Source organism: Desmodus rotundus, chromosome 2 (assembly GCF_022682495.2).
Source record: "Desmodus rotundus isolate HL8 chromosome 2, HLdesRot8A.1, whole genome shotgun sequence".
Taxonomy (NCBI): domain Eukaryota; kingdom Metazoa; phylum Chordata; class Mammalia; order Chiroptera; family Phyllostomidae; genus Desmodus; species Desmodus rotundus.
The window spans coordinates 106,214,117-106,236,232 of record NC_071388.1 but is presented as its reverse complement, the minus strand read 5'-3'; the positions used below and the strand labels follow the sequence as shown (position 1 = coordinate 106,236,232).

At 49.0% G+C, this 22,116-nt stretch overlaps 1 protein-coding gene across 3 annotated transcripts in view; it reads right to left on the bottom strand.

The window, feature by feature from the left end:
- WNT7A (Wnt family member 7A) overlaps positions 1-18,071 on the bottom strand; it is a 76,858-nt gene extending 58,787 nt beyond the window's left edge. For 2 of the 3 annotated variants that reach the window (XR_008426158.1, XM_024578199.3), the window contains exons 1-2: positions 17,761-18,071; positions 12,259-12,485 (exon numbers count right to left, since the gene is read on the bottom strand). Coding sequence is in view for 2 of the 3 variants with exons in the window: in XM_024578199.3 (XP_024433967.1) it covers positions 12,259-12,485; positions 17,761-17,831 (298 nt within the window). In the remaining variant the exon portion in view is untranslated. Of the gene's footprint in view, positions 1-12,258; positions 12,486-17,116; positions 17,246-17,760 lie in introns of those variants that run through there. The other variant, XM_045186048.2, reaches the window with a different exon arrangement.
- Between the last annotated feature and the right edge of the window lie 4,045 nt (positions 18,072-22,116).

Below are 22,116 nucleotides of genomic sequence, written 5' to 3'. Positions count from 1 at the left end.
CACAAGCTAAAATATATGATGATTTGGAAAATATACAGATGGAAAAAGGCTGCTTTTGCCAATCCTGTGGCAGGACAATTCACAGCCCTACTGGGCTCAGAATGCCACATCTGGCTGTCTCCATCTAAAGGAACTAGAGAGCCTCTCAATGAACAACCAGGAAAATTGGGGAAGCAGGGAATATGTGTCTGGACTGAGCCTGGTTAAGGCAACAGGCCACTGGAGCTGGGATCTAGGGGAGGGGCACATGCGGGCCCCCACCCTTTAACCTTCCCTCCTACCTGGGTTCCATCCAAGGGTCTCTCTACCAGGCAAGGCAGAGAGCTCTGCTGACCTCCCATCAAGGATCAACACCTGCTTCTTCCTGCCTCCGTGCCTTCGCACATCTTGTTCCTTCAGCCTAGAGATGCCCTTCCTCTCCCATCTGCTTGGAAACAGAAAATATAGCCCAGTGGTTTCAAAGCAGGGCCCTGTACGCTGATAAACCTGGGTTCACATCCTGGCTCCACTTCCCAATGGCTGGATCTTGAGTAAATTAACTGACCTCTCAAGGCCTCAGTTTCCTCATTTGTAAAATGGGAATAATAAATGCCTGCCTCCTAAAGGGATTAAATAAACCAAGACACATGACGAGCCCGCACAATACCTGATAAGGGATTAATAAGCAGTAGCCCTTTTTCAAAAAGATTTTATTTATTAATTTTTAGAGAGAAGGGAAGGGAGGGAGAAAGAGAGGGAGAGAAACATCAGTGGGTGGTTGCCTTTCATGCACCCCCTACTTGAGATCTGGCCTGCAACCCAGGCATGTGCTCTGACTAGGAATCAAACCGGTGACCCTTTGGTTCACAGGCCCATGTTCAATCCACTGAGCTACACCAGCCAGGGCAGCAGTAGCTCTTATTAGGTGCATTATTGGTTAACCATACCTATCAAGATGCAGCTCCTGTATCCCTTTTCTGAGAGACCTTCCTGAGTTCCCTCCCTTTGCTCATGGCCCAGCACCTCAGCCATGCTTATTTGGTGTTGAATTAAATGATCGGTCTCTTCCCACTAGGCTGTGGTAACCTGGATTATTTATCTGCAAAGCCTCAACAGCTGAATGAATGAATGACTGTGGATGTAATAGCATCTGTGTGTGTGTGTCCACCATAAGAAAACTGGACTTATCTCAAAAATAGTGTCAGGACGAATAAAACCCAGGATGGTATAAGGCTTGCAAAAATGCAAATGAGAGAAAATGTCCTTAGTTAGCTGTGTTCGAGACAAGAATAGGGAAAGAAAAGGTCTTTGCTCAGGCAGGATGGCACATTGTTAACAGCAGAAAGAATGCGGAGCTGGCCCCATCCCTCGCTTCTCTCTCTCACTGGAAAGGTCTTCCAATCCACCCCTCCGAGCAGTCCTTAGCTCACCAGACATGTACTCCATCCACTTTCAGAGCCCCAAAGGGGTAAAAAGATGGATTTGTGCATGGCATGCAGATTCCCACACTAGGGATCCTAGGCCAGCCACTCACCCAAGGCAGAGAGAGGGGAGCTGCTGAAGTGACTGCTCAAGAGGAGAAATGGTAACAAATGTGACAGCAGAAGAAGCCCAGAAATGTACCAAAGTTACCCAGTCTGTAGAGGAGGGTGGCCCCCAGAGCTGAATCCTAGGTCATCTGTGCCCAACCCTGGAAAAATTCTGGCAGGGAAGCACCAAACAGGAGGTCATGAGTATTTGGGAAAGAACGCAGCTGTCCCCAGGAGCATACATCAGGAAATCACCATTTCTTTGTTAACAATAATGCTGGAGACAGAGCAAATCTCTGTATGTGCTAAGAATTTGATTATCTTCCCACTTCCTGTCCTCACCTGAGACAGGGGAGAGAAACTCTTCCAACATTTCCCCTCTCAGGCAACCCCCAAGTCTTGAACATAAAACCCTGCAGCTTGACTGTCCCCACCTTTCTCTCCAGCCTCCTTCTGCCTTCCCTACACCCCATCCTGCAGTGCAGATGCCCAAGGACTCTGGACCCCTGTCTCCTGGCTGGGTCACTCCTAGGAGCTTTTCTTGGCAACTCCTCCCCTGCCATCCCCTTCCTCTCCTGGGTCATGGGCCAGCCCTTTCCAGGTGAGCCCTGCAGGCAGCCTTCCGTGCTCCAGTCCACCTACTCATCCACCCAGAGCCCTCTTCTCTTCTACCAGATCCCAGAGCATATTGCAGTCCTGACCTTGTGGTCTGTCCCCACTACTCCATGGGCCCTGAGGGATTCATCAGCTGTTTACCACTCAGAAGATTCTAGTTAATATCTGTGGGACAGATAAATAAATAAATGGGTGGACACATAGGGTGGGGGGCATGGTGTGTGATCCCATGAACATTAATTTATATGAATTCAAGAAAATGCACATAGGGAAAAATAAATTAAAATACTGTATGTGTGGGAATATAAATTGGTGCACCCACTATGGAAAAGAGTATGGAGGCTTCTCAGAAAGTTAAAACTAGAATTACCCTATGTCCAAAAAATCCCACTCTGGGTATATATCTGAAGAAAATGAAATCACTATCTTGAAGAGATATTTGCACTCCCATGTTGATTGCAGCATGATTTACAACAGCCAAGGCATGGAAACAACCTAAGTGTCTATTGAAGAATGAACAGATAAAGAAGAGGTGGTACATATGAGCAATGGGATATTAGTCAGCCATAAAAAAAGAATGAAATCTTGCCATTTGAAGTAACATAGATGGACTTTGAGGACCTCATGTTAAGTGAGATAAGTCAGACAGAGAAAGACAAATACCATATGATCTCACTATATGTGGAATCTAAAAAACTCAAAAAATACTCTGTATATTTTGGATGCGTGCTCTTCATTCTCTACACCACTGTACAAACCTTATACAACCACACGAATGTTTTACTGTACTTGTATATAAAACCAGGTATTCTGAATGTTGTGGCTTATTTAAGGGACTTTCAAGGGTAATGTTGATTAGAATTACATTTCGCCATCCACAGCCATGTCAGAAGCTAGCATGTGCCTCTGCTGTAGCCTTGGGGAAAGATGTTGGACTTGGGGGTGAGTGAATATACATTGGTGGATTCTGACTAGTGCAAAACCCACATGATAAGCATGGTCACCCTGTGAAGGTCTCCAGCGCAGTGTTTCCTGATGTGGGTGCCTCTGAAGAGCAGCTCCACCAGAGTAGCACTGAGTCCAAGGTCAGAGAGGAGAGGACCCTCCAGGGGAAGCTGCTCTCTTGTCTGCATGACTTTTGCAGACAAGAGAGCAGCTTTAATTTGCTGGTGGAAACCCTGGCTCTCTTGGGCAGGGAGTACAGTACTCTAAGTTCACAAATTTATCATTCCAGGACCACCCCCACCCTTATTTTCCCAGAGAAGCTGGTGAGGGTTGAGGGAGTGGAGACTAGTGTTCTGATGACCAGATCCTGGGAATAGATCCTCTTGAGTCATGCCACTGGGGAGGGGTCTTCCCTAGGCCTTGACTTAGTCAACATTTTTATCCCACTGGAAGGCAATCTAGAGTGGAAGGGGGAGCTAACACAATGCTGGGCTAAAATGGATGAACATGAAAATGTGCAGGAATGAATGTTCGATCCTGTATTTGGGTCAGAAATGAAAAGTTTTCACTCACACAACAGAATGAACAGAGTGTTTCCCGTGTGTGAAGTGCCTCCAAGACCTGAGAGTCCTCAAGGGCTCAGAACAACTGTTAGCACGTTGGGCAGAGAGGAGCTGAACTGCCTGGGAGTCATGCATTTCCTCATGTGTTTCCTGATCACCTACTGTGTGCCAGGAGAACAAGACTGACAGTCCCTGGCTCCATGAACTTCTCCATGTCTGGTATGAAGACTGATGCTGGACTCATTATTACAAAGTAAGAAAAGTCACTTCTGAAAGAGGTAAGTACTGTAAAAGCAGCAGCATCTGGGTGAACTGCTGGTGTGGGGGTAGGGGCATTCTCAGGCCAGATGGTCAAGGAAGGCCTTCTGGAGGAAGCAGCATTTGAGTGGAGACCTGCATAATGCTGGGTGGGCAGGTTACCCACCATCATTCAGCAGCTTCTCCCTGCCACTCTTCTGCTCCTCCTCATACTCCAGAAGGAATTAGGATAAGGGTCTGTCCCCACACCCACTGAGCCTGTGGTGAATATGCCCTTAGGTGCCAGGCACTGTATCAGAGGTCTTTGCTCCCTCAAAGACATACCTTCTGCCCAAGAGACAGATGATAACAACTCAACTATGGTTTACAGTGCACATGCAGTGTGCCAGGCACAGTTCTGAGTGCCTCACAGGGAATAAGTAATCTCCTCCTCTCACACCTAGGACATAGGCACTGTTATCATGGCCATTTGGTCACAGTCCTTGGCCGGGAAAAGAACCAAGCAGTTGGCTACAGGGCTGAACCACTGCAAAACACTGCAGAATGAATGAATAGATCAAGATTACACCCTGGAGTAGTGAAGTGATAGGAAGAAATGGGGAGGTACAGGATGGATAGGGATGGGCATCTCCACTCCACAGGAGAGCCATAAAGCTTACCCAAACAGAGGAAACAGCCAGGGCAAAGGCCCTGAGGTTGAAAGCACTTTCACATGCTTAAGGGTCAGAGGAAGGCCAGCAGGGCTGGGATGGAGATAGCATTGTCATGAAAGTCACAGAAGTCTGTGATGGTAAGGGACCAGGAGGGCTTGTCAGTAGTTTATTCTCAGAGCAATAGGAAACCATGGTAGGGTTTTACACAGGGGTGTCATGATCAGAGCAACATGGGAAAGATGCCATGCTAAATGGCCGTGTGGACTGGGGAGGCAAGAGTATATTAGAAGGCTGATGGAGTCGTCTGGGCAACAACTTTCTAAAGATGGAAGACTGAACCAGGAGGGGGTTGTGGAGGTGGTGAGAAGTGGACAGGCTGGTAGAATCAAGACAGTGAGCTTAGATTAGCAATTGAACCAATAGCTTCCCCCCATTCCATTCTACAACTTCCCATTCTGTTGCAACAAAAATCAAATCTAGAGAGGCATCCCCAGTTCCTCATGCTCATCTTCATCTGAGATGGGTGTGCAGGCTTCATGGGAGGGACAAAGGGATGTCCTCTGATGGCCCTAACCCAGCAGGTGCCAGGGCCTTACATCCTGTATAATGCTGCTGCCACTTGGCAAGGTGGGCCACATGACTCCCCAGTTCTGCAGATGGCCACACTGAGATCAGAAAGGTGAGGTACTTGCTCAGAGGCACCAGCAAAGGAGTGGTAGGGCTTGGATGGAAACCTGTCTGTGTGACTTGGATGCCTGTACTTCTTTGGCTGCCCCACAACCCAGCAACAAGACAAGGTTCTCAAGGTCATGGCACGCTTGACAATCTCAAATCTGGCAGGTGCACACAAACAGAAGAATCTCTCAGGAACAGTGAACTGCTATGGATCTCAGTCCTGCCACAAAATAGTCATCTGCCTTTAGTCATTCTCCACCTTGTTCCAAGCCTGAGATGAAGGTATCCTTTCTGGAATGGATGAGACCAGATGAGGTAGCATACGAAAATCACATGTAGGGGAAGGGCTGTGTCAGATCCAGGCCCCTACTTGTCCTCAATGAAAATGTAAAAGACAAGAGATTGAAGCCCTTTCTATCTCAGCCTCCCTGAGGTGTTGCTGAGCCAGCCCATACTCTACTCCCTGCACCATGATATAACCATGATGGCCCAAACTGAGGGAAAAACACACAACTCCAAGGAAAAATGGGCAAAAGCATGAATAGGCAACTCCCAGAAGAGTAAACATACACAGCCAGTAAATGTAGGAAGAGATTTCAACAGCATCACTTCTCGGTGAAGTGCAAACCAAGATGATAGTGAGAAAGCATCTCACACCCATTCCTTAGGCAAAAATGAAGAAGTCTGGATGACCCCAAATGTTGGAGAGGCTATAGATCAACACTGTTTGCTGATGGGAGTGGCATTTGGCACAATCACTGTGGAAATCAGGTTGACGTTCTTACCCTGTGACCAGCAATTCCATTCCTTTGTATGTACCCAAGAGAAATGCATGCACATGGATGCCAGGAGACCTGTGGTGGCACTGTTAGTGACAGCAAAGGTTTAAGGCAGCCCACATGCCCCACAACCCAAAGCATGGGTGTGCATTGGGGTCTATTTACCACAGCTAAAATGAATCAACAGCCCAGAGTGGTGTGGCTCAGTTGGTTAGAGCATCATCCTGTAAACTGGGTTCAATTCCCAGTCAGGGCACATTCTTAGGTTTGGCTGCAGTTGGCAACCAACTGATCGATGTTCTCTTACCGATGTTTCTCTCCCTCTCTCACTAAAGTACCTCTCTCCTTTTCCCTCTCTCTGAAATCAATAAGGATGTCTTTGGGTGAGGGTAAAAAAAAAAAAGAATCAACAGCAGCTACCAGGAAGATAAATGAGTGAAAAATTCCAAAAGATTGCATATAGTTTGATAATTTTCTTTATAAAATTAAGTATTGGGTTGGCAAAAAAATCCATATGGTTTTTTCTGTAAAGTAAGAGACCCATTTTTCATTTTCACCAATAACTTTATTAATTTGAATATTTTCAGTATATCAGCTATTTCTCATGTGGTATAATGTTGATTGGTCTCAATTAATGTCTCAATTTGATTGCTGTCAACTTCAGCTGGTCTACGCAACAGACTGTGGAGCATCATCCAGCGAGAAATCTCCGCTATGAAAATTTGCAAACTACCTTTGACATGTTCGATCAGCCACACTCCATACCTTTTCCATACACTGCACAAATCTTTTCTGCATTTCAGTTGCATTTTTACCTTTCTTGAAATAATAAAGCATAATATGCTGAAAATTTTGCATATTTTCTTCTGTCTTCATAATGAAAATGACTACATAAAAATTCACCAATTTTGATTAGCTTTTTTAAAATGCACACTGGTGTGATAGCTGTCACAATACAATCTAACAAAATTATTTTGAATGAAGTTAAAGACAACCAAGCACTACTAGAGCCATCTTATGGAAAAATAAACCAAATTAACTTTTTTGGTCAACCCCATACAAATAAAACCAAATAACTGACTTCTGTGGAATATATCAATATGATAAATTAGACACAAGCAAGCAAGCAATGGAAAACCCAAGATCTAGGGTAGAGAAAGTATGGCTTGGGAGGGATAGGCAGGGAGTACATGAAGGATGTTCACAGAAGTGGATGTAAATTGCCTGTCCTTATTCTAGCTGCTGTGTTGGGTAGTATAGATTGAAGGTGGGGGCAGGGGAGTTATTGTATTATTTAAGGGAAAAAAAGCCTGGACATGGGTGAATGTCTTCTAAAGTCAGCAAGGGCCACACTGGGTAGCAATTGATAAAGTTGATGTGGGCCACACAAACACCCAAATAATCCCTGTCATCTTAAGACCCTGAATAGACAGCCTGTCATCTCCCTTGAGGCTAGTGACACCTTGCCTCCTGGGGCTGCAGACCCCTGTTCACCATACCCTTAGCAATCAAATGTCCATACATTGAAACCACTGTTCCCTCAGCCTGGGATCCCATTCACTGACCAATGAAACTCTTCACACCCTTAGAGACCCAGGTCAAGGCTCATCTCCACTGTTCAGTTCACTCTTCCCACCTTGGAGTCTCACCTCTGAGTACCACCTCACCCCATATGCCCTTCCCTTTAAGCACAGACCAATGCTGCACTGTGGTTGCTCATTGTTATGGACCAAATTGTGTCCCCCTCCCCCAAATTCATAATCCCCAGTCATTCAGAATGCGACTGTATCCAGAAGCATGACCTTTAAAGCAGTGATTAAGTTAAAATGAGGCCATTAGGGTTACCCTAATCCAGTCTGACTGGTGTCCTTATAAGAAGAGATTAGGACACACAGAGACATCAAGGGCATGCACATAGAGAACATACATTGTGAAGACACAGTAAGAAGGTCACCATCTGCAAGCCAAGGAGAGAGGCCTCAGAAGAAACCAAACCTGCCAGCACCTTGATCTTGGACTTCCAGCCTCCAAAACTGGGACAAAATAAATCTCTGTGTTTCAGTTTCCCAGCCTGTGGTACTTTCTTACAGCAGCCCAAGCTGACTAATAGACTCATGAGCAGTCCCGCTCCCATGAGAAATGTTCTAGGTGGAGCTCCCACTCCTGGCCAACAAAAGCATTCTTGCCCTTGGCCATTGTGATTGTTGTTGATGGACACACAACCAAAAGTCAAGCCCTGTTATCTGATACAATCAGAGTAAACCATAGGAATTCTGCAGGTGCTGCCAGAGAAAGGTTAAGGCCTTTCTGCAGGACTTGAACTTGGAAGTTGTGGTGCTGGCAATGCAACAGCCATCTCACTGTTCAAAGAGGTGGCTCTGGGGTTGGTAGAAGCCAACACCACCTTTGGTCCGAGCCATTCTGAAAGTCAGCACCATCCCTGACTTTCCAGTTACTTATGCAAACATGAATTCCCCTTTTCTTCTGAGGTAGCCTACATTGGGTTTCAGTTTCTAGCATCCAAGAGGCCCTTGCCCATGGCCATCCTCAAATCTATGCAGTAAAATCTGGAACACTCAGAAGGCAAAACAAAGCCATGAAACACAAGCAGAGCTCAGGACTGGAGTGGAAGTTGAGGGGGTGGTGGAAGGAGAGCCTTTAGGTCTCAGCATGGGATGGAAAACCTGTCGTGGACTGGCTTCCCACCCCCTCCAGTGTTAATGTTTCCCTTCCTCCTCAGTCACGGATTCTTAGCTGGTGTCAGCTGTTCTGAATAAAAGACTATATTTCTCACCTTCCTTTGTAGCAAAGTATTGTCATGTGACTAAGTTCTAGCCAATAAGATGTAAGAAAAACATGGGTTGGAGATTCTGGGAAATCTCTTCAATGGCAGATGTGCCCTGCTGCTTGGAGTGTGGATTTGATGGCCAGAGCTCCCAAAGTCAAACACTGCACTCCTGATCTCTCACCCCACAAGGCAGCCCTTGTTCACCCATGGGGGCAAGAACGCTGAGGAAGAGCCCAGAAAGCCTAAATTTGAAACTTGCTCATGGTGTCCTCAAGCAGGATAGCTGTTTATACATGAGGAAACCAAGGCTCAGAAGGAAAGTGACTGCTCAGACTTGCAGGAAGGGGTCCAATCCTGATCTTATCTCTTCTGCTCCCACTACAACCACCTTAGAAGGGCAACTCCTTCCTAAGTTTTAGGTTGTCAGTATCCCTCCAGCCCGTCAGCTCCCTTCCAAAGCAGATCTCCACTGCTATCCACAGTCACCAGTCACCTCCTGCCTGGAAAACTGGACCAGACTCCCAACTCCCACCTTTGTCCCTTAACAGTTCATTCCATTTCCAACACCCAGAGCAATGCTGCTAAATCTGAAGTCAGCCCCTGTCACTCTCTTGCTCTCCACTCAATGGGGGGAAATCCAAAACACTGCCTATGCCTGACCGATGAAGCGTTGTCCAGCTCCCGGCTCCTCTGACCTCTGAGCTTTTCTTTCTCCCCTCTTTAGCTGTACTCCAGCTACACCAGCCTCATTGCTGTTCCTCAAACATGTTCCTGCCTCAGGGTTATTGCACATGCCATTCCTTTTGCCTGGCAGGCTCATCCCCTCAACGTGCCTGAGGTTCACCTACCTCATGAATTCAGAGGACTTCCCTGACCACACAGGTAGAACAACAGCCTCCAGCCACAGTGGGGGAATGTATGAGTGAATCAATGAATCACAATGAATGAATGAATTTTGCACCCACCCTTTAATTCAGAATTCCCATTGGATTGAATCATATGATGTTGCCATTTTATGGGCCAAAAATCATTGTATAGTGGCTATGGTATACAATGTGACTTACTTTGGCAGTCACACCCATGCTCAAAATTTTCCAATTGCTCCCACCAACCTAGAAACTCACACTGCTCAGATTGACCACATACCTCCCGACTCTGGCTCCCATCCTCTTCCAGGCCCAGGTGGGACTATCCCATGGATTCTCTTGGACTCCTTTCTTTGCTTGAATTCCCTAAGGCCACCTCTGCCTATCCAAGCCCTCCTCTTGAAAAAGGCTCCCTGCCTCAGGCCTCTGCTCCACTCCGAGTACACTGGATGGAGTCATCTTCCACTTCAGCTTGAAATGGATCCCTCAGTTCTACACCTCTCTCCAGCCAGGGTGGGGGGCGTGCTGTTGGATGGCAGGGCCCCCATCACCATGGCCTTCCACTGCATCCCAGTAGGTACTATTACAACGACACCAACGGGCTGGTTATTCCAAGACTACAAACTGTGCTGGAATCAACCCAGTTCTGGGAGACCCTACAACTCACTTTTGTTGACTTTGGACAGGTCTCCTCTGAGCCCCAGTTTCCCCATAATTGAAATAATGCCAGAGCACAGAGCTGGGTCCCAGAAATGGAAGACAGGGGTATGAGCAAGTGAAAGCAGAAAAACAACAGGTGACAAAAAGGAAAGGAACACAAAATGGGGATTTCAGCAACCTAAACTGGAGTCTTAGTATTGATGCCATTTCTGGGCACAAGCTGTGGCAGCCCCTCTTTTCTCTGAGCCCTGGTTCTCCCCCTGAAAGGTGAGCCCTGGCACTGGGCAGAAGGGAAACAGGGGCAAGTGGTGCAAGGCAAAATTCTATCTCACAAAGATATTGAAAGGGGTATGCGTGTGAAGACGGCCTGCAGCAAGAGGCCACCATATCCCCACCAACCTCATCCTGAACCTGGGATCCTGTTCTGCAGTCCCTTCAGGTGTAAGAAGGCACCTACAGAGGGTGGTGATAAACTGAGACCTTTGGCGGGACTAAGATTATGCTGTTCTTCCTTGCAAGAAGAAATGGGAAGAAAACATTCACTGGTGACAGGGGGTCCCAACACCCACCGAGCCAGCATTCCCAATAGATGAGGAAGAGATGAAGGCAGTGCCAAGTGCTTGAATGATGGGATAGGGCTTCGTGGCTATAGGGGACCTCATACAGGGGTCTAGAGGAGGCTCTGTGAGATCAGGATGCTGAGATGGAGCCATGTGCACAGAGGATGAGGCTCAGGAGTAGTATGGGGTTGTGGGAAAGGAACTCCTGTGGCTGTATTCCCAAAGCAGGACCCAGTGTGATATGTTTGGGAAACAGAATGAGGCTGGGTGGGCAAAGGGGAGGGAGAAGATGGTGGCAGAGGTCAGCAGTTGGGATTTCATTCTGATTCCAGGGTTTTAAGCAGGGAAATGACATGATCTGATTTCCATTTACAAAGGATGACCCTGCCTGCAGAAGAATCTGCAGGAGGATCAGGGAGCAGCAGGATGATGGGGGTCGGGGTGGAGGTGGGGGATGGGGGCCTGGCAACCCAAATACATACATCAGCTGTGTGATCCAGAAGGGAGGAAGTGAGGACTCAGAGCAGTGGCTGGGTTTTGTGTGAACTTTTTCAGTAACCAATGGACTTGTTGATGTTGGGGCTGATGAAGAGAGAGGACTCAAGAATGCCCAGTGAGCAGTTGAGCAGACCAGGTGAAGCACTCCATCCCAAAGAAACCCGAGGCTGAGCAGACTTTCAGGGGAGTCCACAGTTCAAAGCAAGCCTTCAGAGATCCTGGCCTGCCAGTCCAGACACACATAAGCAAGACACACAACACAGCCTTCCCCTCACTGATCAGAGCCTCCTGGTGGCCAAACCCTTTCCACTAGGTTTTTCTCACAATCGTTTTGGAAACCCAAATGTGTGTCCCGACACTTTGTGCAAGACTATGTGTGCATGTCCAAACAACACACAATTCCCATAAAACAAGGGTTGCAAATAGAAATGCCCAAAGTGTCCAGGTAAGTCTTATAAGGCTGGCTATAACATGAATAATAGGGAGTGGTGAGGACTGTGGCAGTGAATGGGTCTAAAGGAAGTTGTGTTCTCAACCCTAGCCCATTATAACTATGGTAATACATGTGTAAACTTATTTTTCAAAATAAGCCAGAAATTTGTATTTTTAGGTAAAACAGCTAATTTTAAATTTTGGGCTTCAATTAAAAAACAACATAAGTGTTATCTCAGCCAGTTAGTATTTGGGCCACACACAGCTGGCATGGTCTAGATTCAAACCAGGGACTGACCTTCATCAGATCTGAATTCCAGTCACAGCACCTTCAGGATCCCATATTGGGGTCATCCCAGCATGGGGCATGTAAGGGGGTCCCAAAGAGCTCCCGAGAGAGTATTCTGGTCTTCGCTAGGCCTGTAAGACCCTGTTTGCAGCGTCTGGGGAGCACTCACCCACTTTGAGCTCCTTCCCGAAGACCGTGCGCTCCCCCAACGCTGAACAGTTCCAGCGGCCATTGCGGAACTGAAACTGACACTCGTCGAGGCCCATTTGTGAGCCTTCTCCTATGACGATGATGGCGTCGGGCCTACTCTGGCAGATTGCCCGCTGTCTGGGAGCCAGGCCTGGGATCTTGTTACAGATGATGCTGGCGCCCAGAGCTACCACCGAGGAGAAGCCACTGGAACAGAGAAAGGGAGCATTAGCGTCTCAGGGTGGGGGCATGACCTACAGGTCCTCCCTGGGTATTGGCCCTGGTCACCTCACCCTGCAGCTGCCAGCAGGAGTCTCCCAACTTTCTTGATACCCATGTTTATTCATTAGTGATTCCACACTGGTATCTGTGCAGTGTATATATACAGTATTAGTAAGGCATGATTTCCTTTTCAATACCAAAAAATAAGGTGATGTATGTCAAACATAAATGCTGAGTGAACTAAGCAAGTTTCCTTTGTAGTTATGGTAGGATTCAATTGAGATGAAGTTTAAAATCATGCAAAATGAATCTCAATACTGTTCAGGAATCATCTCTATGTGGAAAAACTACAAAGGAAAACTATTGGGTTGGCCAAAATGTCCATATGGTTTTTTCCATGAAATAAAAGACACACTTTTAATTTTCACAAATAACTTTATTGATTTGGATATTCTGAGTATGTCGGCTGTCTCCCATGTGGTTTAACATTGATTGCCCTCAATTAATGTCTCGATTTGATCGCTATCAACTTCAACTGGTCTACCTGGCCGTGGAGCATCATCCGAGAAGTCTCCAACACAAAACATTGCAAACCACTTTTGACACATTCAATCAGACATGGCACCTTCTCCGTACACAAATCTTTTTTTGCATTTTAGTTGCACTTTTACCTTTCCTGAAATAATAAAGCATAATATGGTGAAAATGTTGTGTATTTACTTCTACCTTCAGTATTAAAATGGCTGCACAAAAATTCACCAATTTTGACAATTTTTTAAATGCATGCTGATATGACAGCTGTCATAATACAATCTAACGAAAGGATTTTGAATTAAGTTAAAGAGAACCAACACTACTAGAGCCAGCGTACAGCAAAACTGAATGAACTTTTTGGCCAACTCAATATAGAGTTTCATGTAGCAGTTGCCTCTGAAAAGGTGGTAGGTGCACAGATGTTCATTAAAAGACCAACTGTTCATACATGGCTTATATACTGTCTGGTATGTATGTATATTTTTATTACCAAAATGTATTTAAAGAGATATTGTTGGTAGAAGCTCTAAGTATTTTCTCCCCACAAGCCAATGGAGTACATGTATCTATATCCCCTTCTGGACACGACAGACCTAAAAGAAGGTTATGACTATTCTGGTGAAAGTCATTCACTGAATAAATGCATATTGAACATCTATCAGGTGCCAGGCCCTATGCTGGGAGACAGGCAAAAGCCCTGTCCTCAAGGAGCTGTAGAGCTGTAGCTCTTACCCCAGATGCCTTACTCTGGTTATTCACATCATAAATGAATCCAACAGGCTATTCCAGACAGTGACACACACTATGAAAACAGTAAGTAAAGATGCTGTGATGGCAATTAGGAGTGAATTTGGGAGGGAAGGAACAGGGGCCACTTGAGCTGGGGTGGTCAAGGAGAGAGACCTCCCTGAGGAAGTAACGGTGAAGCAGAGATCTGATTGGCCAGCAGTGAGAAGGTCTGGGGAAGAGCATTCTGGGCAAAGGGAACAGAAAATGCCAAGTTGTGGGAGGGGAACTGTTGACAAGTAACAGGAAGAACCCCTAGAAGCTGGTGCAAACCGGAGCTTGGGAAGGAAGACACCCTGGGGACAAGAGATGGCCCAGGGCTGGAATTTTCTCAGATGCATCAGGAAGCACTGAAGGTCTGCAGGCATGATATTGACAGGATCCCATCTCTCCAGCCCCATAGGAGAGGACTGTGGGATGCCAGGCAAGAGGTGGGGGTAGTGGCATGGCATTGGTGGCAGTAATGGGGGTGGCTGCAGATAGAGCTGACCAAACTTGCTATGGACTGATGGACTGATGGATAGGGTAGAGCTAAGGGGAGAAATGGCAAAGGTACATGGGGAAGATAGACATTAGTGTGACTCGTGGTTATGGGCCTGAGGTTGGGGCCATTTCCTAATATCAAGATAACCCCGAACAGGCTCCAATAGTAACCCTGATGATGTAGGTAGCCCTTCCTTTATATAAAGATGAGTGACTCATCTGTAGTTTCCTTTTGTACAATCCTCAAGACTACTTAGAAAGAAAAGATCTTACCCCAGATGCCTCACTCTGATTATAATAATAAGAGCTTCCATTTAATGAGGGCCATGACCAGCCACTGGGCTAAGTGCCTCATGCTCTCCATCCTGGAGCTCAGGTGTGAAAAGTTGTTCTGGAACTGAGATTTCTTAAAGCATAGTTACCCTGTACCAACAGCACCCGAGGTTCCACGCCTTTCCAGGTGCATAACTGACCACTCCTGTCCTCTTTCCCTCTGCTCCTGCCTCATGCCAGCCTTCTACCTGTCTTAGGCCCTTTGTCCTTGCTGGTACCTCTCCCTAGAAGCTCCCACCCTGTGAGCTGCACATGCTTGGCTTCTTGTCATTATTTATGGGACCTCAAGAGTCACCACCCTGACCAACCCAGCTAAGGGAACCTTCTTCTCCACCTCACCCCTCCTAATTTTCCATCACAACCTCTATTTTGTTTACTTAATACTCTTGCTACTCATGGTCTGGTCTTCTGAAATGTCTTAATATATTTGTTTTTAATTTTCCTGCTCACATGTTTATTGCCTTTCTCAATAGACTATGAGCTCTCTGAGGGCAGGAAGGCTGTCTGCCAGTTCACTAAATGGCTACTGAATGAATGGATTGTGGAGCTTCAAAAATGTCACTTAGGGTGAGCACCTGCTCCCCAAATATGCATTGGACACATCAATGCATGAACTTTTGCAGCATCCCTAATATGTGCCAAGGCAATATGGTGGGCACTGTCACAAACATTAGCCCATGTGGCTTTTCTAAACAGCCCTGTTGGGCAGGACTCACCCTACCCATTTTACATATCTGAAATAGAGGCTTACAGAGATTGAGACATGAAGACTAGCAGGTGATGGATTTGAAACAGGAGCCCAGTGAGAGCTACTGGCCATTCATCTCAGCCATTAAAACAGAGTCTAACACAGAGCCAGAATTCTGAAATGTTTGAGGAAGAGGTGGCATAGAAAGATTAAGTGCATCTTCTTTCCACAAGTCAGAATGAATCTTCGAATACCTAGCTGGCCACAAGGAAATCCCTACACCAGTAGAGAAGTATAATGATATATTAGGGTCAAAAATTCACAGGAACAATAATGTAGCAGCTAAAACGTCAAAACTAGGGTGCCATCTACTTTTCCTTCACCTACTAGCTGTGCGACATTGGGCAAGTTACACCCCCTCTCTGTGCTTCCATGGCTACAATGAGAATATTGATAATTATTGGGCCTGATAATTATTTTACCTCATAGGATTGTTGTAAAAATTAAACGTGTTAAAACACGGAAAGTGCTTAGAAGACCTTGTTGTTAAAGTTATTATTATTATTGGATCTGACTGTCACAAGGGGCTAGTGCACATAAACTATCCAGATAAATAAGAAAACCGCAGATGCCCTGCCATCAGTCTTGAGCAGGAAGGAACCAGCCACATCTGGGGAACCAGAAGGCCTGTTAGGGACTTTACCCCTCATGCCCATTTTACAGATGGATAACCCGAGGCCCATGGAGCAGCAGAGCCTGGCTCCAAATCACCCTGCAACTCCTTCTCCCTACCTCGACCTCTCTCTGCCCCAAAGGGCGGCTGCTGAGCCGCAGGCCGGCTCTTTCCCGGGGTCCCTCCCTCCGGGACAGCTGGGCACCTGAGGAGTCAATGAGGTCTTGGCGCCGGGCGGGAGGTCGGGCAGGCGCGGGCCAAGGGAGGTTATTTTTTGTTGTTTTTCCCTTTCTCTCTTCCCTCCCTTGTCCCTCCACCCTGTTTCTAATTAAAAAGGAGATAAAGCCGCGAGCGGCCAGCGCCGATCAGCCGGACCGGCTTCCTGGATGCTGGATGCGCGCGTGGCGGCGGGTGCCGCAGCCAAGATGAAGATTAAAGTAGAGGGGAAAAGAAAAGCCACTCAGCCGCGGGCGAATCAATAACACTTAAAACACACCGGCAGGCAGACAGAGCACGGCCCCCAGCCGCCTCTCTACCCGCGGTTGCGGCTGGCGGGCCGCCTCGATCGCTCTGTGCGCACCTGCTGGTTTCCACTGCAGCTCAACTTGAGAAATCCCCGCTCCAGAGACACGGGGTGGGAAAAGGGGTGGAATAGTGACGAAACACAAAGGATCTGCAACACACCACCCCTAGCCTGCCCCCTTGCCTGGCGGAGCGGTAGGGACGTTCCCTCCTGGGGGTGGGGTAGCAGATTGGGTGCAACCTGCCAAGGTGGCCCATTAGTGCCGGAACCTCTATCAATCCCTGCAGCCCCCCACCCTCACCCCATCCGGGCTTTCACACGCATTATCTCCTAAGTACAAAGTGTGACCAGCCATGCAAATGCGGCTCCAAGATCCGTCCCGATACGTCCCCCCACCCCCACCCCGGGCCCCAACCTTCCAACCAGGGCACGGCCCCACCTCCGTAGAAATGCAGTGGTGAAGCGGCGAGGGCTACCCTGCCCTCGCTTATACAGACTCCGGCACCCAGTTTTAGAGGGCGGTGTGTCCTGCTTCTTCTAGGCGCTGGCCCTGCGAGCTTGTCTCCCTCGGTGTGTCAGGCTAGCTCTCGTCCTACCTTTGTGTGTGTTTGTTTCAGCTGGTAGGCGTTGTCCCCTTGGCCTAGAAGGGGCTCTGGGAGTCTGAGGGTCCTTGGAAATCGTGTAGTGCCGGGGTTCTGAGCAGGGTTTGTGTTTTTTGTCAGCGAACGTCCCTCCCTCTGGGTACCTGTTCCCTGTGGCACGGCCGGCTCCACCTGCCACCAGGGACTGCCCCGTCTCTAGGAGAGGCTGTGCTGCGCCTTTTGGGCTCTGGGGGCTGAGCTCCCTGGGGGGCGGTTGTGGTCCTGGATCCCGGCTAAGTGTTCCTGCTGGACCTGCTGGCCCGTGGGGACTGGCTAGCCCTATGCAGCGGTTAGCCCTCTTTTGAGTCTCCCAAGCTGGAGCGTCCCTACTGGCTGTCTCTGCTTCTGGGGGCTTCCAGACTCAGATGTCCTCAGGACGGCCGGTCTCCCTGCGGGTGCCGCTCGGACTGTACGTACCCCTGGGGCGCCCGCGTGCGAGGGACCTTTGTGCGCTCATCGCTCCCGCACTGTGCCCACCCGGCCTCTCTGAGGGGCCACGGAAATTGGTGGCCAACGGTGGCTCTCTGGAGGCACAGTCTTTCCCGGGGCCACGCCAACTTTACGGGGACACGCGTGCAGGGGCTGCGAGCGGCCCTTACCCGATCCGGAGGTAGACCATACCCAGGCTGAGAAAGAGGTGGCCCAGGCAGCGCCGTGCTTTCCGGTTCATAGTCCCCGCTGGCCGCCGGGGCCGCGGGCCGAGCTGTGCTGATCCCGCCAGCCAACCCCGGTAGGGCAATCAACATAGCCCGCCCGGGAGGCGCGGGCCGAGGCGTCCCCGGGGCCGTCTGTCTGTGCGCCTGTCCACAGACTCTGCTCGTGAGCCTCGCGGGGAGCGCAGGATCCACCGAGCCGAAGGAGAGTGGGAGGAGCAAACGCCGCGCGGAGCGACGCCGGGCTGGCTGGGCGCGAGCTGCTGGTGAGAATGTGCGAGGCGCGGGGAGTGCGAGGATTCAGCACCCACACGCCCCTGCCTCTCCCTCCCTCTTTTCTCCTGTCCCTCCCCGGCCCGCCTTCCCCGAGCGCCCGCCCAGCAAACCCCCCCCCCCCCCCCCCCCCCGGTGCCCACGGGACCCTGCAGCGGGCTCCCGGCGCGCGCTCGCGGCTAGCCCCTCGCGCTCCCGCGGCGCCCTCTCCCGGCTCCGCGACGTTGAGCCGGGTGCGGGAAGGTGGGAGTCCACTCGATCCCCAGAGGTCTCTAACTCCCAAGTTGCCGGGGGAGTGGGCGCTCAGGGACTGCGCTCGGGGCTGGGTGTGTGCGGGGGAGGGAAATCCGACCTCGGCTGGGAACCCTTGGCTCTGGCCTGTCTCCCTCTCCTCCGCTCCTAAGAACGTGGAACTGGCTGTGCGGTGTTAGGTCGCACTCGGGTTCCGCCTTCCCCCGGGCTTTCGAGGCCCGCTTCGGGGCAGGGCACCCCCTTCCTTAGAGCTTTTGGTGGAGCGAGGATAACTGTCTCAGCATATTCCTCCCCTACCCCTGTCTATTCTATTGGGACAGCAGGTGGGTGCCCAGGTCAGGAAGCCTCCTCTAGAATCCCGCTCCTAGCGGACAATCGGAATAGGGTCGAGGGTTGGGTGGCCAGCACTGAATCGAGAAGCCGGGCGACCGAGAGCAGGATTCAGACGGCTGCTCAGCACACTCTCAGGGTGACACCTGGCGGGCATAACGGGTGGTGCAGCTTGGCCCCACTCGCCGGAACCCGCGTCCTAGCTGACCAAAGGTGCTCAACCGGACCTGTGATATACGCCCCCGTTTCAATGTTGGACTCAAGTTTCAACTGAAGAAGTTGAGGCTCAGGGGCGCGAAGGTGTTTGCCCAAAGTCTCCAGCTAGTGAGTGGCAGTGCCCCAGTCTAGTAAGCCACTTCTACCCCGCTAGGCCAGGCCTGCCTGTCTGTCCTCTAGAATTGCTTTTCAAACCACACACCCATTTCTTGAAAACTATTGGTCATGCCTTCATTCACAATCCACAATGTCTGTACCAGGCGCCACGGTGGGGAATCATGAGTATAACAAGGAACAAGGACAAGGGTCTTTCTCTCTTAGAGCTTGTGAGGCAGGCAGACCAAAAGTAAACAAATACATAATTTCAGGTATCCCAGGGACAAATGGAGGTAATTAAACAGAGTTATGGGAGAGACAACATGGGGTGCTGCTGGACAAAGTGGAGCCAGGCAGACCAGAGAGCAGACGACCCACCAGTCCAGGTATGAGACATTGATGGTTTTGGTTTGGGTTGTGGTTTTAAAGTATAGGCACGGAAGTATTTGACACGCCTCCCACTGAGAGGTGCATCGTCTGTGCGCTCCCTGCTTGAATCTGGACAGGTTTCTGAGGGCTTCAACTGATAAGGTGTGACCAAAGTGATGCTGCGAAGCTTGCATGGCCTTGTCATACGAAGCAATGCATTCTCTGACTCAGCTGGAACTCCTGTTTGAGGCCTCAGCCATCACAGAAGGATCTGGAAAATTCCATGCTGTGAGAAAGCCCAGGCATATTTAGAAGCCACATATAAGTGTTCCGGTCTACAGTTCCAGTTCAGTTCAGCATTGGAGTTAGCCCATCCCTGGTGCCAGACAGTGGGGTGAAGAGACCTCCATCGAGTCATCCCTGTCTTCGAGTCTTCCCAGCTGAGGCACTGTAGACAGTGGCTTCTGTAGTCATCCCCCATATGTCCTCTCCAAACTCCTGAGCCCCATAATTTCAGTGGGCATAATGAAATAGTTGTTTTATGCCACTATGTTCTGGGATCACTTGTTACATGGCAATCATAATTGGAACAACTATGGTGGAAGTGGGTGCAGAAAGGAGGGAGGGCACTGGGCCTAGGGCACAAACAGCACAGACAAAATTTGGAAGGACTCAGTGGAGAAGGGGAGAGGAAGAGAGGAATGAACAATGACTCTTATGCTAGTTGGAGTCCTTGCATGGATGGAGGTGTCAGTGAACAATGAGGGTGGGGGTGGAGGGTGAATTGAAACAGCGGAAGGTTTGGGAGGAAAAGTCACAAGGGTTTGCCTTGGCCATGTTCTTCCTCCTCTTCCTCCTCCCATATCACCCACGGACTCAGTCAGCATGGAGCCCCTAGCAGTCCACCTCCAAAGCATGGCTCGAATGTGCACTTTCTTTTCTATATGCACCAACATTCTCTGAGGCCATCGGTTCGTTTGGGTCACACTCATGACCAGGACGTTGGGGCAGGGGCTGGGGACACAGCAGTGGATCAGATCAATCCAGGGTCTGCTGTCCTGGAGTAACTAGTCTGAGGACTGACTGAATCACCACACACAGCACTTACGCTGAGCCAGGCACTGTCCCTGAGAATGCAGCATATCACTCATTGAGTCCTCTAACAGCTGTTCTTCTTGTTAACATCGTTATCATCACAACCACCATCACTTTACAGTATGGGGAAAGCAAATCACAGAGGGACTAAGTCAAGTTCCAAAACTCCCTCAGCCAGTACATGGCAGAGCTGGGATTTTAGCCTAGAGAGTTTTGGCTTTGACCTCTGTCCTTAGCCCCTCAATTATACCGCCATCTAATGGAGAAGACAGACTTGGGCCACTGAAGTAAAAAAGAAGGTGGTAGGTATGAAGCTGGGGTATTCCCAGTGGACTGTGGGCACACAGAGACAGGGGCTCCAAATCCAGGCTGGATAAATCAGGAGGGGCTTCCTGGAGGAGATGTTCCTACACTGGGATCCAGAAGGAATGAGTTGGTGTTAACTAGAGAGAGGTTTTGAAGCCAAAGGAAGCAGAGCCCATGGAGTTCTGATGGGTCTGGAGAACAGAGTGTTAGAGGTAATGGGGGTGGGGGAGAATTGAAGAGAAGGGACCTAACATTTAGGGAATATTAACAAGTTTGGGCTCTATATAAAGAGAAGCAGTGTGTCACATGATCCGATCTCTTTCAGAAGGCTCATGGTGGCAGCTCTTATGGAGAAACAGTAGAAAGGGGCAGGCGGTTGAACAGTTATCTGGAGAGAAAAGGCCCAGCCTTCACAAGGGCAGATGGCACAGAGAGAAGTGGATGGAATTGAGAGCAGATTAGGCAGGATGAGGAGGTCCCAAGGACACGATTCTGTCCTGTGACAGAGTATGCAAGACTGGTGAGGGCAACATGAAGCTGGGACAGGGGAGGAACCTGGCAGAGGGAGAACTTGATTTTGGAGTTTGAGATATCTGTAGGTCACTGGAAGGGCAGCTGGTTGTATGTGCCTGGCTCAAAAAGAAGGGTGTGGGCTTTCAAGGTGATGGATCTTCACAGCTGGAAGTGGGGTGTCCTTCAACCCAAGGCATGGATGGGGTGCTGTGGGAGGCCTAGAAGGCCCAGTGAGGAGAGCCCTGCACAAAGCCCCAGGAACTCAGAATGATTTAGAGAGCCAGCTGGGGAAAAGGAAAAGCTAAAGGCAACTGAAGAAGACTAGCCAGAAAGGCAGGAAGCTATTCAAACTGCTAGAGAAGGAGCCAGGAGTTTGCAGGGTCCGACCATGCAGGGGAAGCAAAGACTGAAAAGGGTCCAAATCATCACCCTAGCTTCCTAAGGTCTCTACAGTCTGGCTCCAAATTTCCCTTCCAGCCTCCATCTTTCCCAAATCTCTTGTGCCCATATCACAACAAATTAGTGGGTTGCCACTAACATTTACAAAATGGAAATAAACCAAAAAATGAGAGGGCATTGCACATAACAAAGTTCTAATTGTGTGTGTGTGTTGGTGCACAATGTGTGTACATGTATATATTGTATATGTGCATGTTGTGGGTTGTCATTTTAAAAAGTTTGAGAGACTTTTTATTCCACCCTGTTATTCCTTCGCATATGCCTGAAATGCCTTTCCTCTCTTTTCCACCTAGCAAACTCCTAACTCATCCTTCAAGGCCCACCCAAATAGGAAGTCATCTGACAAGTCTTTCTTGATTAACCTTCCTTCTGGCCTAGGCACTTTAGTCTCTT